The sequence below is a fragment of the Marmota monax genome, unplaced genomic scaffold (assembly GCF_021218885.2).
Source record: "Marmota monax isolate L192 unplaced genomic scaffold, Marmota_monax_Labrador192_F-V1.1 WCK01_AAM20220418_F8-fsc00038, whole genome shotgun sequence".
Lineage (NCBI taxonomy): Eukaryota > Metazoa > Chordata > Mammalia > Rodentia > Sciuridae > Marmota > Marmota monax.
The window spans coordinates 12,451,958-12,470,665 of record NW_026692498.1 but is presented as its reverse complement, the minus strand read 5'-3'; the positions used below and the strand labels follow the sequence as shown (position 1 = coordinate 12,470,665).

General features: G+C 46.5%; 1 protein-coding gene across 3 annotated transcripts in view; it reads left to right on the top strand.

Annotated features, from left to right (window-relative positions):
• Positions 1-378: 378 nt before the first annotated feature.
• The window catches only part of Stx3 (syntaxin 3), a 42,754-nt gene continuing 24,424 nt past the window's right edge, over positions 379-18,708 (top strand). For 2 of the 3 annotated variants that reach the window (XM_058579591.1, XM_046445669.2), the window contains exons 1-2: positions 15,406-15,582; positions 16,131-16,214. In XM_058579591.1, the coding sequence (XP_058435574.1) occupies positions 15,421-15,582; positions 16,131-16,214 (246 nt within the window). In that variant the 5' untranslated portion in view covers positions 15,406-15,420. Of the gene's footprint in view, positions 607-15,405; positions 15,583-16,130; positions 16,215-18,708 lie in introns of those variants that run through there. The other variant, XM_058579592.1, reaches the window with a different exon arrangement.

The following is an 18,708-nucleotide window of genomic DNA, read 5'->3' as shown; positions in this document are numbered from 1 at the left end:
CAGAACATTTTCCTCCCACCGACGGTGGCACAAATCACATTGTCTTAGTTGCTAGTTTCCAGGAGATTGTCCCACCCTAGCAATGAGTCAGCCGGGGGGGGGCTGGATCCCAGTCTAGATAATGAATGGCTGTGGAGTAGAAAAGACGCAATCGAGGCCACCCCCACGGTTCTCCTAGCGGCAGGGTCCACCAGCGCCAGAGCCTCCACTTCTTTGAGGGACCTGGAGTTAGAGGTGGAGTGAGAGGCGCGAGGGGGGCCGGGCAGCGGCCGGGCGCGGGCCCTTTAACTAGGAGCGCGGGCGCGGCCAGGTAAGGGGCGGGCCTGCGGGCGGATGAGCGCTGCGCGCCGGCGCCGGCCCGGGAGCCGGATTTGGAGCGCTCGGCGGCGGCGGGGGCCGGAGGAGGCGGCGCGGCGGAGCCTCGGTGGCCTGGGACGCTCCTCCTAGGGAGGGCCGCCGCCCGCCTCCACCTGGAGCTCCCTCGCCCCGGCCGGGACCGGCCGCCACTTCCGGCGGTTCCTCTGGGACGCGCTCACCTGGGACGCGTTACCTGCCTCCGGGCACCTGGGCTGCAGGATGAAGGACCGGCTGGAGCAGCTGAAGGCGGTAAGTCCCGCGAAGCCGGGGGCTGCGGGGCGCGGCCGGGAGGTGGAGCTGCGTGGGGGGGGGGCTTCTCTTTGCTCCCCAGGTCCAGGCTGGAGGGCCGCCGAGCGCGAGGCCTGCCCTCTCCAGCCCCCGCAGCATCCCGCGCAGGTTCCTCACCCTTCCTGGTCCTGCAGGGTCATGTGCTCCGTGATTCATCGTCCAGCAGCGATTTCCCTGACCGCCTCTCACCTTCCCACCCCCAGGTGGACTGGCGGGGGGTGCTCGGGCCGAGCGGGGCTCGCGGAGAGGTCCTGAGGGGTCACCCCACAAGTGTCAGGCACCATATCCATAACTGGTCTCCTTCGCCTTCCTGATTCCCTCCTGGGGGACACTGGACCATGTTGACTCCTTCCCTGGGAGCAGCTCAGATATTCCGGTGACCTCTCCAGCTGTGGGCCAGTTCCAGCTCCTAGCCATCCGTTGGTGGTCTGTATTTAACCCGCACCTCCCGGCTCTACCCCCCCCCCCCCACCCCGCGGCACTCCCACCCTCCGCCCCCATTCCTTGGGACAGCTGTGGTCAGAGTAAAGGATCCTAAGATTAACCGCCATGGGCGTTGCTTCACAAAAACTGAAACCAGGTGACTCTTGAGCCTGTTTCCTTGTGTGTCAAGTGGGAATGTTAGAAGTTTGTTTGAGGATCATAATGGGACAATATAGAGAAGCATTAAAACATGAATTTTGGAGTCAGATATTCACTGACTCATTCAATAATTATTGAGTGCGTTCTATAGCACAGGCCCCGTGTTAAACCTTGGAGATTCAGTGACGCAGGCTCTACCTTAATGGAATTTCAAATCTTTCCCTTGATACAGTGTTGTCCATCTACTTGGAAGCAGCACATTAGGCTTCAGTCTAAACCTGCAGAATCTGATTCTTTATGAATCTTCCCAGGTGATTTATGAGCACATTAAAGTTTGGAAAGCACTGAACTGGGTGATAAGTGGGGCTTTCTCCTGCCCCCCCCCCCCCCCCCCCCCCCCCCCCCCGCTTACTGGCGATTGCTTAAAGTCCAAGCCTAAGTTATCTGTAAAATGAGTAGTTGTGAAAACTAAAAGCAAGAGAGTATGCAGAAGCACCCTTTGTATGGTGCATGCATATAGAATTTATAAATGGTAAGTATTATGCTAATAAGTGTAAATGTCTTTTGGAAAATAGAAGTGTTAGGGTGTTGCATTTGTTTTTTTCTCCTCCACCTTTGCTTGGATGAGATCTTCATGACCCTTTCACATGCACTGGGCAGTAGGGCTGCAGAGGAGGCCAGGCAGCAAGAACAGGGGAACAGCTGCATACTGTGGGAGCTGTGGGTGTGAGCTCGCCCCTGCCCCAGACTTGCTCTTTGTCATCTGAGCCTCAGGGCATCCTGGTTACTTACAGGGCAGAATTTATTGTCCCTATTTTATAGATGGAGAAGCTGGAGCTGGCCCTGGGTAGGAGGGATGCCCCAGGTCATAGATCTGGTCAGGGCACAACCAGGCGAGGAACCCAGACTTCTGATACTCTTTCCTTTGAAGCATGCTGGTTGAAGAGGCAGAAAGGAAAGAAGGCTTTGAAGAGTTTTGTATGTCATAAAAAAGTGCCAAACTGAACTGCAGACAGAGGTGACCCCCTTCCTTATTCAGGAAATCCATTTCCAGAGGAAGATGCCCCCTGGCCCTTTAATAGCTCATTGTCAACAGAGTAAAGAGTCTTAACTGAGCTTTGAGTTCCAAGAATAAATGCAGTTTGCTAGTGAATCCAAGCAGGTCCCTTTGCCTCTGTGCTTTGTGCTTCCTCTTACCCTCTATAAAAGGAAGCTAATGATATGTTTCTTCCCTTAAACCGTTGGGAGTGTAGTGAAAGTGAGACTGTAGAAGGTGCTGTTATTGTGGGAGTATTGTTCTGAAATCACAGGGTTGTTGCTGTTAGGTTTTGGAGTAGAGAGATGCCGGGCAGCACAGGGCTAAGAGGGACTGGGTTGCAGGTTCAAAGCCTTCTAATTGTGACCATGTTATTAATTAGCTGTGTTGCTTTTGCCACTTTACCCTTCTGCTTCTTGATGCTTCCTTTGTAAAACGAGGACTTTAGTTGATCCCAGAAGACCCTCCTGGCATTATTAATGGTCTCTGTGGAGACCGTCAGGATTTGTGTGTGTTCTGGTCTGGAGTCCATCTCCTCTACCCGCTGCCCCAAGAATCACCTTCACTGCAACAAGATATGTCAGTGTCTTTCTCTGGTTCCTTTTCTCAACCAAAAGTGTTTGCTAATCTTCATGAAACGAGAGTAGCCTGTGCAATGTCTTTCTAAACCCCAGGAAGGGAGGTGGTAAGTGCCTTCAGATAGCAGGAAGGTTGGCATGTGAATGAGATTAGCTTTGCTCTGTGTAGATACCAGGGGAAAGTGTAGGGTGGGTGGGTAGAAGTCAGGAATTGGTAAGAGCAATTTTACTGTTCAAAGATAGGGTAGGCTGACTGGAGAGGTGGCAAACCCTCCAGCAGGGTTTCTTTCCTAAGAAGCTTGTTGGGATGATAAATGCTGCAGGAATTTGAGTATCTTTTTGAAGGGGAGAAGGTGAACCAGGAGATTTAGGCCTCCACGAACCCTGAGAATGTATGATCCCATAAGATATTTTATTGTGAGCCTGTCCTGAGCTTCACTGTTTGTGATGTGAGTCTGTCTCAAGGCTTTGGAGACCATAAGGGTTTTCCCTCAGAATGGCACCTATAAAGTGGACCTTTATCCTTTTTCCCTAGCGTCATTGTGGGGGTGAAATGAGATAATCCATGACAATCACCAACCACAGTAAATGTGAGTTCTCTGTACTAGGCCCCCTGAGAGTAACATCCACACTAAATTAGGGCATACCTTCCTAAGGCCATGGTCACAAGCCTTGGTGTACCTTATCTCTTGCGCTGCCCCTCCTGATGGGCTCCCTCAGGAGCTTGCTTCTGACCTGGGAGAGGCTTGCCAAGAATGTACAATGCCCACATCCAGCCTTTCTTAGTGGTTTTTCTGATTTCTCTGTAGGTGAACTTTGAACTTGCTGAGTCTGGACAATTCCCAGTCTAGGGACCTTCTTGTCTGGTCCTCTTTTCACTCAGCAAACATTCACTGAGTCACCACTATGTTCCAGACCCTGCAGTTAGGTGCAGGAGTGGAGTGGCAACTAACACCTATTTCTGGCCCTTAGCAAGCTCATGGTCAGGTGGGGAGACGCACAAGAAATAGGCACTGTGATACACCATCCTTGTGGTAGAAGCAGCCACAGGAAGACCTGACTGGCTGGCCTCTGAGATGGGGATGAGCAAGGAGGTGGGATTTCCAGAAGTAAAGCTTTTGAGTTCAGGTCCTTCTTCACGTGTAATCTACTATCTTCAGATGCATGTAGAGTCCTTTAGGAAGAAAGACCAGGAGACTGTATTTTCTCAACCACTCTCCCATGGGTGAGTGCTTCATGTATAAACCATCAAGAACATAAAAATTCACGAAGCATTCACACAGGTGCCTGTGTATGGCAGCCACTGACTGCCATGGTCAGAGCCTTTTGACCTTTATGTGCTTTGCATCCTGCTATATATGACATTAAGCAGAATTATTGTACAAAGTCCTTGTCTTAAAGAGTAAATGGCCATAAAGGGAAAACAAAGAAATGTATTTCGTGAAAGAGAACAAAACCCAAAAAAGTCAAAGGTAGATAATGGAGAAGCCAGTGATGTATGGAAAAGAGGTCTGGGACTTTGGATCCCCTTGGAGACTGATCTGTGGAGTGCCTTGGACCCTCCAAGATCAGCACCAGTGGGCACACTAATGAAATCAACTCCCTGGGGCTCTAAAGGGCAGATTTACTTTTATTCTCTCTGTCCTGTCCTGTGTCTTGCCCCTTTCTAGTGGGCTGTGCTGTCGTCCTTCCCCAGTGAAGCTCAGGATGGTGCTGATCCCTTAGAAGCAGGAAGCTGTGCTTCCCCTCTACCTGACTTCTTCATGTACATGCTTACTGAGCCCCTACTCTGCGCCAGGTGCTTCGGATCATCACCTAGTCTTGACATACCAACCTACCCCTTTGTTGGGATTCTGTCCTTTAGTGATAAGATTTCTTATTAGTCAGGATTCCTTCCTCCCCTCCTCTGTCAACCTGGGAGGATTCATTTTCTGGGAGAGGTGTTTTGCTGGGAGCAGAGCTGGGATGAGGGTGACTGACGGGGATTGAGAAGGGATTACAGACCCATCAGCCCGTGGCCGAGAGAAAATGCTTGGATGAGAGAAGGGGATTAATTTTATTTTTATTCCTGTAAGTGTGGGGGAGGGAGGGATTGGCAGGCGCCAAGGCAGAGATGTTATGCAGGATCTTGTCCTCTCTTCCCTCCAGCACTTCCTTCCCCTCTTTGGTCAGCATTTATACCCATCTCCCCAAATTCATTCTTATAGACAGTGCTCCCTAACTGCAGCCTAGAATGCTCTCCCTCCGTCCTGCAGTTTGTGTTGACTGTATGTTGCTTTACAATTAAATACTTTGAAGTCAGTCTGGTTTTTACTACCATGAAGTGGGTTTGAAAACCACCTTCTACTTTTTTTTTTTTTTTATTTTTTAAAGATCTGGACTCTGTCTTTAACAGTTGATCTTCTGTGTTGAAGATCAATGATTCTTTTTGTTGTCACCATATCAACTACAGTAATAATTATAATTTATTGAGCAGCTACTTTCTATTGGGCAGCACTTGTGTTAGGTGCCTTGCCTACCTGATCCTCTCAATCCAGCAAGGCAAGGCAGTCTTATGTATTCTTCCCATTTTACAGGTGAGGGAGTTGAGGCTTATGTTTGACAGAGATCCCCAGCTGGAAAGTGGTGGGATCAATAATTGAGTGAGTCTCTCTTATATATTTGTATCATGCCCTGTGCTGTACTATGATCATTTCCCTCACCGCACTTTATGCTCCTCAGTACAGTGGCAGATAATGATATCCCCCTGGGTCTCAGGGCCTAGCTCTCTTCCTGGTAGGCGCGTGTTAAACATTCGTTTGTTGGCTGATCAACAGCAGCTTATGCACCCTTATGGGCCTTATGCACCTCTTATTCATTATTAGGACTGTTTTTTGTGCTCTATTCCCTGTGGGTTGGTGAAACTTTACCTGCTTAAAGTGGAACATTTACTCTGGGAACCCATAAATTTCCTAATGAAGCCAGAAGTCACTGTCCATCCCCAGGGATGAATGAGTTCCAATGTACCTACCCTTACCTAAACCCTCAGCCCAAGATGACATGGAGGGTTGCCTCTTATTGGAAAGACAATGAAGGAGAAGATGTAGGTATCTCAGTGAAAATCTACCCTATCTTATTTTCCCCTGCAAAATCCTACTTGTCCTTTAAGGCTGGGTTCCAGTATCATCACTGTATGGACGTTTCCCAGGCTGACCACATTGACCATACCTTCCCTGACCCCCACTTGATTTTTTTGTTGATATATAAAAACAGCCTCATTGATATTGCAAGTTCAGAAGCTGTCTGCCCTGTTAGGTCCAGGACTCTGGAACAGAGCACAGCCCCCACACGCCTCCTTCTCTCCAGCCCAAAGCTTGGAAGACTGAAAACCAGACCATTCAGGGGATGAACGGGGTTATGTTGTCAGTGGATTTACCTGCAGATTCTGTAGTCCCTGAGGGGCCTTATCTCCAGCCTCCTTTATTTATTTATTTATTTATTATTTTGTGGTTCTGGGACTTGAACCCAGGGCTTTGTCCATGCTAGACAAGCTCCCTGCCAACTGAGATAAATCCCCAACCCCCTTTTATTTTATATATGGCCCCTTTTCAGGTCCCTGACCCCTGCTTTTAGGCATTAACAGGCTATTTCCAAAGGAACATTCTGCAGTCTTTGTGTGGAGACAGTCTGAAGTTCAGCCCTCTCCTAAAGAGACTGGTGAAGCGTGCACTATTTGGGTATGTTCTGCTGTCTGGGTTAGGGCAGGGCGACTTGGTGTGACATCAGGTGCCGGTGTTTTTTTTTTGTTTTTTTTTTAAGTCTTTTTGTTTTGGACTATGTTTCGTTTTACAGAAAAGTTACAAAGATACTTCAGAAGTTTTTGTCTACCCCTAGCTGGTTTCCCCTATTATAACTGGTACATTATTATTCATTAAATGCCAGGCTGTATTTGGATTTCACTCGTTATTCCACCAATGCCCCTTTCCTGTCCTAGGATCCAATCCAGGACACCACATTGCATTCGGTTGTCATGTCTCCTTAGCTTCCTCTGGCCTGGGACAGTTTCTCAGTTGTCCTTTGTTTTTTCATGACCTTGTCAGTGTGGCACTGTTTTATGGTGCTTTGGAAGTGCATTTCCTGGGGCCAGTGCTGCTGCAGCTGGGGTGGGGGTGGGTTAGCTGCTAAGAGTCATCACTCCTTGATGGTTGAGAACAAAGGCTCTGGGGCCAGCAGCCCGGGCCCTCTCCCAGCTGTCCACAGGATACCTGGCATCTTTGTGCATTAGTTTCCTCAGCTGTAGGATGGCAAGTGTCCCCAGAAGATTAGCTTGGGGATTAAACGCCCTGGTAAATATAAAGTGCACGTCTTATAAGGATCCTTAGCTTACTGAGAGCTGTCAACGAATGCTTCATGTTTTAACTGTGATTTAAGTATTCTAGAAGGGCCATGTGGGGAAGGGAGTTATGGGACAGGATGAAAGGAAGGTTTGAGGAGAGGTCTGAGAAGGGTGTAAGACAGTGTTCCTTCCTTCCTCCTTCTGTGTCCTTAAGCTGAATGCTGAGGAGGCGTTGGGGGGGCCAGGTTTGGAGGGTGGAGGAGGAAGAAACTAAAGGGAAGCTGAGTTCTCCAGGAGGAGAAAGAAGATATTATTTGGATTTGTTTGAATGGCTCCAGGGGTTGTTAGGAGAATAATTCTGTAAACAGGGCCCACTGTGCTGACCCCCACATGCCTTTTTTTTTTTTTTTTTTTCCCCAAGGAGCAATTTACCTGCCTGGCCTAAGTGAACAGAATAGGTCATATTGCTCAGCAAACTACTTGTTAACTCCAGGAGAAATGTAGGCCTGAGATAAGTTGATAAAGAGGAACCCAAGTTACCCTGGAGGGGGACTTTTGTGACCAGATCCTGAAACTCTAGGAGATCAGGATAATTCCTCCTGACCATAAAATCTGTAAGAATGTATGGTTAGGAATCCAGTTAGAGCCGTTCAGCCTCCACCAGGGTGACCTAGAATTGTCATGGCAATTGGTACCTGAAAGTCTGATGTCATCTTGCTCTCAGTCAAAAGTCAAGAGTTGGACATGAGTAGGACTCTCTGGAAATTTTTTGGGGATCCCCAGTGAGACTGGAATGTAGGAGAGGCATGTTGTCCCTTTCCTCTCTGAGAGGACCCACTCTCTCCCTTTAGAGGGTCCCTTTTCCTTTTTACTATGCCTTCAGTAAATTCATGCCTGTTACTCTGAAAGACATACCTGGAATCTTTCTGACTTGATCGTAAGAATCGGGGTGTGAAGAGGGATCTTCTCACTGCCTCAGTTTCTCAGACAGCCCTCAGCTCTGTAACAGGTTGAGAGAGAAGGCAGAAAGAAGATGTGGTCTTTTTACCTGCAATGGCCTTCTTGTAGGTTTTCTTGGAGTAAGTCCATCCAGTTTTCAAAATTTCCCCAAGGAGCTACCTCTGCAAGGATTCTCTGATAGGCTTGCATCTTCCCTGGCTATGCCTTGTGTCCAGGTGAGGTTGGGCACCTGTCTTCTCCTGGGTGTGCTTATATTTTCCTTGTACTGTGTGATGTCATCACTCACCAGGTGGTGCTGGAAGGGCCTGTCGGTCCATCTGCCATCTGAGACAGTGAGATCCTGGAGAGCTGGGGGTGTTTGAGGGTGTTTGAGTGTGTTTGTGTTTTTCCAGCGTCTATAGTATGGCTTAACAAATGTTAGATGTTCCATAAATACTGTTGGATGAGTGAACAAACACATGAATCTGTTACTTGGCATGGAACCTTCCTGTGAGTGAATACTGGGGATGTGGTGGTTGAGTTCCCTCTCCAAGTTGATGTAGCAGTGAATCTTGGATTGGGCCAAGAGGCTCCAAAATCAGCTCTTTTTTTCCCCTCATGAGCTGGGTAATCCTGGTTGGATTAACCTTCCTAACCCAGATTCCTTGTTGGTAAAGATGACATCTACCCAGAGGGTCTCTCCCAATCTTTTCTTTCCTTGTGTTCACTGCTTCTACCCAAATCTAACTCACGTATTGAGAAGCAAAAGCAGGTAGGAACTAAATGACATGTGGGGATGGAATTTGTATATAACAAATATAATGCAAGTTTAAGAACTTTTTTATTTTTTTATTTTTTGGTATTGGGTTTTGAATCCAGGGATGTTTTATCACTAAGCTATGTCCACAGCTCTTTTTATTTTTTATTTTGAGGCAAGGTCTTGCTAAGTTGCTTAGGTCCTTGCTGAGTTGTTGAGGCTGGCCTCAAACTTGTGATCCTCCTGCCTCAGTCTCCTGAGTCTCTGGGATTGTAGGTGTGAGCCACCACACCTGGCTGAATAGAAGTTCTTTCAAAAGACACATAGAAGAATAAGAAATAATGACCCTGTATTAAGACAAAGAAAATGCATAGACTACAAGTCATGTATTCTCGGACAGAGATGTAATTAGGAATCACAATACAATAATAATCCTTCCCAGCTTACCCACCTTGGAAATTTCAAAACACCTTCCCATGTAACTCTTGGCTTAAAAATGAATCAAAATAGAAGTGACACTCTATTTAGAAGTGAATGCTAATGAGAGCAGTAAATATCAAGTGGTGAGAATGTAGCCAAAGCAGAATTTGGAGGGAGCTCTAGTTCTTTAAAATGACAGTTTCAAAATAAATGAAGTAAATTCCAGTAACTATGTGAACTTCCCTCTTGCTGAGACACTGGCTATTACCTTTTGAGAACTGGCAGTTTTAAAAGCAAGGCTCCATTCTCTACTTAAGGTGGTGTGAACTTGGACGTTTAACAGAGTTTATGTGCCCAGAGTTGCTCTGAGCATTTCACATTTAATAGCTCATTTAATCCTCACAACAATTCTATGAGCAGATTATTCTGATCCTGTTACAAAAAAGGAAACTGAGTCAGAGAGTGATTAAGTAACTCATTCAAGAGGACACAGCTCCTGAGTGTCAGAGTCAGGCTGTGAACTCTCAAAGTCAGATGTATCTCTACATACATGCTCATTTATAGGATTATATGCATCAGTATCTTTTTCATTCACTCATGTAGATTAATTCAGTTTAGATCAGTAGACGCTGCAGCGTCCTCTGAAATAAGCTAGGATGTGTTACCTGGCCAGACTGGGAGGTGCCTTCAAGTAGCATGTAAAGGTGTAAGCAGGGGCCCTGGGCTACCACAGAGCAGCCTTTGAATCCTAATGATGCCATTTAGTAGCTGAATCACTTCAGATAAATCATTTAACCTAATTAAGCAATTACCTTATCTGTAAGTGGGAAATTAAAATTTGTTCCTCATAGGGTTGATGTGAGAATTAAATAATTTATTTGAAACCACTGCCCCCACCCCCACCTCCACCCCACACTCTGTCTGCTATGATTTGTTATGGCAGAATGGGTGGAGGGAGTCCTCAGGGACTCTGGCCCGCATCCAGTTGTCCACTGACTTAATCTGGTAATGAGTTTATTCCTCAGCATCTTCTCCCACGCAGGGTGAGTTGCTTGCCTTCAGTCTCTCAGCTAGAACAGAATCTTCAAAGCCAAAGCTGGCTCACCAGGGTCCTATTGTCTGTCATTTCCTCTTGGTTCATCTGACTAGGGTATTGTGGACGGTAAGATCAGCACAAAGGGGAAGTGTTCCTTTGGGGAGGGGGTTTCACTGCAACAGAAAACAGTGTCATGGGGAGAACTGGGCATTGGAGAAAGGTCATCTGACTCTTTAAATGGGAAATGGATTATACCCGGTGCTTTTTGAGAGCCCACGTGCTCACTCAGAATTCTTGTCTATAGACCAAAGAAGAGGGACTGGAAATCCCAGATGTAAGGCAGAGGCAGTGTGTGCATGGCGTGTGTCCATGTGTGTTGGAACCCGTGCAAGGAAGCGTGGTGTCTTGTCTTTGACCCACAGACCCTCATCCTAGAGAAGGCAGGTGGTGGGTGTGGGCAGCAGATGCTGTTGTCCCTATGAATCAAGTCTATCAGGAGAGTCTGGGTTTATAAATAAGTCTTTGTTTCCAGAGTGAAGAACTGTTTCAGGGTGGGGAGGAGAAGGCACAGCATTTTTGGTCACCTGCACATGGGTTGGGAGGTTCCCGTCTACCACTTCACAGTCCTTTACTATCCTGCTGTGGGATGTGAAGGACCAGATGTCCCCTCCCCTGTGTCCTTTGTTTCACCCAGAGACTCCTTCCTGGGAACTCGTGGCCTTCTGGCTTGTCCTGCCACCCTCTCCTCTGGGGGTCAGGGCACTGATGGGAAGAAGCAGTCAGATAGCTGGTGAAGGAGGTATTCCTCTTGTGGGGTGACTTCCTTTTTCTTTCTTTGTCCCTGTCCTGTCTTTCTGCTCTGATTTGTAAAATCCTTAATGAAATGCTGGAGATTTAGACTTGTGGGGCAGCCCTGCTTTCACTTAGGGAGGGGCAGGAGTTCATCTCCTCTTCTCTCTTCTGGAGGGCTCCTATTTATCTGCTTCAGTGGTTTTTCTGTTTTCTTTCTTTCTTCCTTGTTTTGACAACCGGACACTTTCTTAGAATGAAATCTTGTATTCACTGTATAAACAGGTAAAAGTGAAGTTATGCAGATTAGAGAGGGAGGAAGACCCAGGAGCCCTGCCTGTAGGCCTCCCCTCCCCCTGACTCCCCTGGGTGGCTTCTGAGGCACACCTGAGGCATCTTGGGGTTTCCCCAAACCACAGTAGAAAGCTAACCTGACTTGCTAAGAAACTTGAGGTTTAACAAAGACAAGTGTTGTCCCCAAGGCCCACAGCTCCTGTCTCCCAGCCCAGGGTTCTTTCTGCAGAGCTGGACTGCTGCTCTCCTGGCCCCTGGCTGCTCTTGTGATAGGCTTTGTGCGGGGTACAGTGCCCTAAGAGGCCCCGAGACAGGCGACCTGTTCCTGAACCTTGACTCTGTCGGCAGCTGGGAGACCCTGAATAAATTACAGCTTCTCTGAACTGCAGTTGCTTCACTGTAGACTGCAGATAGGATTGGATGACATGGTGTACAGAAAGCAAGGAGGGTGTTGTGACTACCCAGCACTTTGTAGGGGCCCTACAGGTGGCAACTCTTTTTATTAACTGAGCTAGTGAAAAGGGGCCTGTGGTCAGATGGACTGAGGATGATGGAGAAGGCAGTTTGAAAGGCAGCACTGAGTGAGAGGATTGCAGGTTAAATTGCTTGAGCTTGAGTTCTGGGCCCCTCAGTTCTTCCCACTTTCTGTGCAGAGGGAAGGTCATAACCTTGGCTGTGAATTCTCAAACTTGGTGTACATTTGAGGGTCAAGTGTGGGGAGACACATCCCCAGCTGGAGCCCAGTGTTGCCTAAGTCATTCCTAATATCTCCCATCTCTTGACATGAGAGGCGTCAGGAGGCTGGGCAGGGAGGAAATGGGTGCTGGGCTCATGTTCCCCTGTACTGACCCCTTACCCCCACCCCCTCGTGGCTGATCTTGCAGCTGTTGTAACGTTCCTATTACCACATACTCCGATTCTTTGATAATGATGCTGAAGTTCTCTTCTCAGCTAAGCCCAGTCATAGGCCTGAGGATAAAGGGCATTGTGTGCTTTCCTTGCCTTTGGGGTCCCCAATGCCCCTTGGTCTGCAAGAGCCACCTGTGTCAGAAAGGAAGGAGCCCCTCCTGGGATCTGGTAGAGCCCACTCTGTAGGGGATCCCTGGGGGTAGTTCCAGGCTCATGTGACTCCAGATAACAAGTGATGATGGCCTCTTCCTGCACATCTGATCTGGATTAAATGTTGTTTTCTACTTTTGGAAATAGCATGCTGCGTGAGGGGGAAAACTCTAGGAGAAGATAGAAGCTATTCTGTGTGTGTCAGTAACCCATTGTTTGGTCCATTGGGTAAGAACTTTAAAATATTATTTAATCCTCAAAAAAGTCCTGGCAGGCTGTTTTTAAAATACACATTTATATATATGTAAGTTATATATGTATGTGTGTACTTATATGTACGTATGCTATATAATTTTAATAGAGGAAAGAGGCAGGGAAGAGGAGGGTGGCTTTTCAGTGATTCCTCCTTGTTGGCATAAAACCCAAGAGTAAGTTTTGGCAGTGTTAGTAGGCATGCAGGCGGAAGGTGACAGGCAGGTGACAAGTCGATGGATATGTATTTTTTATGTGCCAGCCTTGTGCCAGGTGCCCTGTAGCTACTAAGTCCTAAGAGATACTGTCTCTGACCTCAAGCTGCTTAAAATTGAGGTCAGAAGTAGAGATTGCAACCCATAAAACTCTTAGATGAAAATCCGGGGGCAGTTTTGTGGGGTAGATGTGATCAAAGAGAGACTGTGAAGATAGAATTTGGTTAGCAGAGGAGGCTAAGAGATGTTCCAGCCACTGGGTATTTGTAGTGGCAGAGAGGGTGCACAGAAAGCCCAGGAGCAGGAATGGGTGTGATGGGTGCAGAATACAGTGAGATCAGGTGGAGGGAGAAGGCTCCTGGTGGAGAGCAGGGGTATGACTCTAAGGCATAAAAACGCTAGTTTCCAAAGAATCTTGAAAGGCAGGCTGAGGCCTTTAACTTGACAAGTAACTATCATATATGGAGAAAGAACTATCATATATGGGGATATAATGCGATTAGAACAGAGAGATAACCAAATGGGTGGGAGGCTGTTGCAATGGTGTGGGGCCCAATGCTCAGTCAAGGTCCAGTGACATGCTATTATTTCTGTGTCACAGATGAGGAAATGGAGACTCAGATACAGAACCATGTGTTTAAGTCTCAGTGACCAGCATGTAACAAGGCAGCAATGCCTTGGAATGGATCTTACTGACACATACTTGAGGTTTTCCCCTTCTGTGTGCGTCTCCAGATGACCTTGGAAGAAAGGACACTCAGCAAAAGCTTATTAACTTTCCTTTCCAGAGGAAGACAGGTTCCTGCTTTTTAGTAAGAATTGTAGAGATCTTATTGGTAGAGGAACCTGAGGAGGCTGATGAGAAGCCTGAGTGTTGATGTTTGACCAAGGGAACATTTGTCTCAAACTTTAGAAATGATGGGTAAGTCCAGGCTGCTGAACTCTGCTGAAGTTAATTATTTATTCAGTTAAAATTAATGCAATTTCTGTTAAGTGCCTACTATGTGTTAAGTACTCAGGGACTATGTGGGATCAATTAATTCATGACAACTACAGTACTGAATTTTAATTGCAAGGGACAAAGCCAGCTCTGGCTAATGAACAAAATGACTGCATTGGGAGGATCCTGTTCAACTCACTGAGAGGATACTGTGGAAGATCTGCAGACCCTGCTGAAAGCCAGGGGTCACCCTGGACAGGAAGGAGGGTGGCTCTGTTGCATGCTGCCATCGGTTGGCTCAGCTCTATTCACTTCAGACTCCTCTCACAAGTGACATTCCTCTGGGTGCTCAGGTCACCATTGATGGCCTCCCCAGAATCACATGGGATGTGATTTAGAGGAAGATTTATTGAATGGACAGACAGACACCTCCCCCTCAAACACACATAAAGAATCTACTTTAGAAGATACATAAGGCAATTCTGAACCACCAGGAGTTTATCATTAGAAAAAATAGATAAATAAAGGAATAAAAAATAATAGGCTGTGGCGGTTGCTGTGTAAGCGTTGTACAAAGTGCTTAGGGAGGTTGTAAATTTTGCATGGGGGAGGCATGTGTCAGGTAAGGTACACAAAGGTTGTCTGAACCAAGTTTTAAGGGCAGAGTAAAATTTTGCCAGTTGGACAAACGCCCTTCAGGAAGAAGCCCTTGGGTGACAGTAGTGATGTGAAAAAGAATGTGTGCAGGAAATACAAGGAATTCTAAATGTGTAGACCATCAATGTGGGTGGGGCTGGATCTTAAAGGGCCCTGTGTGTTCTCGTAGGCATTTTGGGAGTTATAATTCTAGCAGATGAGTGGTCATTAAATAACTTTAGGTGGCAGAGGGATGTGATCAGTTTCGTTTTAGGAAGATTTTTGTGGAGGTATTAGATCCTACTCCCTTCAAAGTGCCTATTAATCTAGGGATGCTGGTTTTTGCAGAGCAGCCAGAGAGTGAGATGCTGCAAGAGACAGTCACGAGACTTCTCCAAGGTTGGAGAACCCGATATATCTATGGGAAATCCCAGTGACTCCTTGTGTGTGTGTAGGGGGATGGTAGTGGGTACAGGAAAAAGGCTCCTGGTGGTCTCTTTGCCTGTGGAGTTCTGAGTGTTTGGGTGACGTGTCTTGGGCCATAGGCTGCTGAAGGTTGTGCAGAAGCAGGCATAGGGGATTCCCCTGCGCCACCTGCACCCTCAGTATCCAGTTTGCTCTTTGTGTTTATAAGTTTGCAGTGTGCAGTTCAGCAGTGGACTGGGGAGAACAATCCCGAAGAATGTAGAAATAGCCCGGGCCCTTGTTGCGGGGTGGGAATGTAATCATTTCCTTAGCCATTTGGTGATTCTGCAGAGGAAGGTGAATAAAATTGAGAAATCTTGGGTCCCCAGAGGTTGCTGGGGCCGGGGAAGGGAGGAGAGTTTCCTTTTTCCTTTTGAACAATAGCTGACAGGGGACAGCGTAGCACCATTTCCTTTGTAATAGGTGGTGTCTAAAAACAGGAAAATTTTCTTTACTCCAGCTATGAGAATCCAAAGTTCATGCTTTGGAGGAACTGTAGCTAGAATTTTCTCAAAGGGTCCAGAACCAGTAGATGGGTTAGATAGAATCTGCTTGTCGTTATGTGGTAGCTGGGTGGCTTTTGGCCAAGTTACTAAGCCTTCGTATGTTTTAGGTTCGACTAGAGTGAGTTGTTCAAATGCCATTATTCATACCGTCACTGGCAGTAGCAACAAGACCTAGCACTGGGCTGGGGGTGCATCTCAGTGGTAGAGTGCTCCCCTGGCATGGGTGAGGCTCCTGTTTGGTTCCCTACCTGGGTTCGGTTATCCCATCTGGGTTTGATTCCCCAGCACCAGAAAAGTAGCAAATCATCAAAATAGCAAAAACCCCTAGCATTTCAGTGTGTCAGGCCTGTGCAAAAGTGTTTTATATCCCTAAATTCTGTGAGTTAGGTATTGTTATTATCAGCATCTAACCGATAAGGCAACCTATGCCTAACAGGATGAGTAGCTTACTTGTTTTTCCCTTCTCCCTGTCTGTCATCCCCTGCAAAAAGTCAGTAGATTTCAGATAGTACTACACCAGAGTTTTAAGACCTCATAGAGCTGCTGTAAGTTTTAAAGGAAATGATGTATAACAAGCTTAACATAGCTCTTGGGCCTTAGTGAGCATTCAGTGTTCACTACTTACTGTGTTTTTCTTCTCACTCGGCTCCTTTTTGTCTTTTATAGAAGCAGCTGACACAGGATGATGATGCCGACGAGGTGGAGATCGCTATTGACAACACAGCTTTCATGGATGAGTTCTTTTCTGAGGTGGGCAACCTTCCTGCATTTTTTGGGGGGAGGGGGTGAATATACATAAGGAAACACAGCTTCCTCAGTAAGAGTAAAAAATCTGGGCTCTTTCAGGGGTGGCAGGCAGTCTTTTGTTGGGGTGAGAGGGCTGAAAATGTTAGAGGGGAGTCTCCAGTTCTTGTGAGAAACTGGAATCTTCGAGTCATCAGAGGGTAAATTACATGTAATTGAGGATATGCTTTTAAAATTGTATGCTACATGACAGCATTTTAATGATATCCTTTCTTGCCAAAGCACATAATTTAAATACATCAACCATAGGCTCACAGCCATGAGTGTTAAAATTGAATTTCATCTCGAGGCCTGATTCTGATAAATCAAATTTGTTGTCTCTAAACATTTTTATGGTCCCTTTGACCATAAAATTAATTTAATTAATTTTAGCAGTAACAGAGAAACCAAGAATCTAGCAGTTTATTTTTGTAAAGTTTAACAGGGGCCAAAATGGGTTGCCCATGTCTACAAATTCACCTGCTTGTTGATCTTGAAGGCCTTATAGGGATGTTGTTAGGTAGTGATGGAAAAGCAGTGGCTTTGGAGCCAAATGAACTTGGGCTCAAATGTCAGTCTGCTTCTGTCCAACTGTTGATTTTGTGAGCTTTCCTTAACATGCTGAACCCTGGTTGGAGTCTGTCCTCATCTATAAATTGACATTGATAATATCATAATTCCTTATAGGGTTATCATAACAATTGAGATAATGCTTAGAAAACATCCAGAGTATCATCAGGCCTATGTGTGCTCAATGAATAGTATGTTAAAAAAGAAGAGGGAAAAAAACCCAACAAACCAGAAAGCTTATTGTTGCTGAAGTTTCTGCCATTGTATAATGGTTTCTTTATTTAGGTCCCCCCCACTCACCCCCCAAAAGAAAAGAAGAGGCATTGTGTTTTTTTTTGCAGGGAAAATTTGGGCACTGCCCATCATCTGGATTGTGGATGTGGAAACGTAGCTTCCAGATTTCCTCTAAATGCAGTGGAGTGGGGCTTGACAGTCATGCCCATTCATCTGCTAGAGTAATAACCAGGCTCAAGAGCAAACTTGAGCATGTATGTGCTGACCTGATTGGGAAGTGTGCCGTAAACCTCCACAGCTCCACACCCAACTTGTGGGTGGGTCTGTCCCTTTGGTCGAGGAAGTCATGGTGAGATCAAACAACGCTGGGCTTTTGTGAATCCAGTGTTATTCCACTTGTGGATCATGGAGGGCAAATGTCCTCTGTTCATTGGGGGTTGGGTGAGAGGAGTAGCCTTCAGGAGACATTTGCAGATTCTGTAGTTTGTCCCTAATTCTTGCCCTGGAGAGCCACACATATTAAAGAATGTCTTCCCTAAGATGAAGAATCTCCTCTAGTAACTTCTTGCTCTTTCAGTGGGTGGGTGGGTCCCTGGGAGTCAGTGTTCCTTATGAGGTGGGAAGATGGTGGGCTTTGACTTGTGAGGCATGGTTGGAGTCTGTCCTCAAGCATTTTGTAGCAGTGTGACCTTGGTTAAGATACTTAACCCGTTTTAGCTTTAGTTTCCTGCTCTGGAAGTCCCTTGACTTGTCAGCCTGTCCCTCTCAAGGCTGTTGGGAGTCACATGAGCTCACAAATCTGGCAAACATTCTCTGGACAGAAAAGTGCCCCATGTGGAAGAAAGGTGTTTGGAAGAGGCCCCTGAGAGAGGTAGTGTGACCACCTCCAGGGCTGTTTGGATTCCTGTTGCTTTCTTTGTGTTAAATGCTTTTTGATCACTTAGGAGAAAAAAAACAAAAACAAAAAACAAGGAAACCTCATCATATTTAGGGCAGAGAAGGGGACTGCGTGGTGAGGTGAAAAGAGCACTGTGTGTCATGAACTGTGTGATATTGGTCATGTTCCATAAGGTCTCCATGTCTCAGCGGGTTTATCTGTGAAACAGAAAAATATTCCAAGCTTTGTTGGGCATGAGAAGAGCTGACACTGGGAAAGAGCTTAGAATGGGGTTAGGCAGTGTTGCTTCCCTCCTTTCTCATTTGCAAGAGCCCAGAGAGGAAAGATGCTGGGGGGTGGGGGTGGCACAGAGGCGAGAGGGAATGGTCACTGGAAGAGATCCTGCAGGCAGTGGTGAACAGATCCTGCTCTAAATCTCAGCTCTGCCCATTGGAAAAGTTGTGTAGCTACTTTAAACTCCAGTTTTCTCTCAAATGGGAATAGTACTGCAATCTACTAGTTGTTATGAATATAAAATGAGAAAGTATCTGGATGTACCCAGCACAGTGCCACCAAATTTTAGTCCTCATCATCCTTTTGTCCCCATATACTCATGAGTAAGCAGACCATAGAGTTCATTTTATAGAGCATGGCTTGGAAATATCCTTCATATTGGGATAAAATACTTTGGATAATAGGGATTTGGGGAAGTGAAGGAGTTTCCCTCTGTGTATGACTGAGGAACCTGCCCAGTGTACCTTAGTTAGACATAGCTAACAA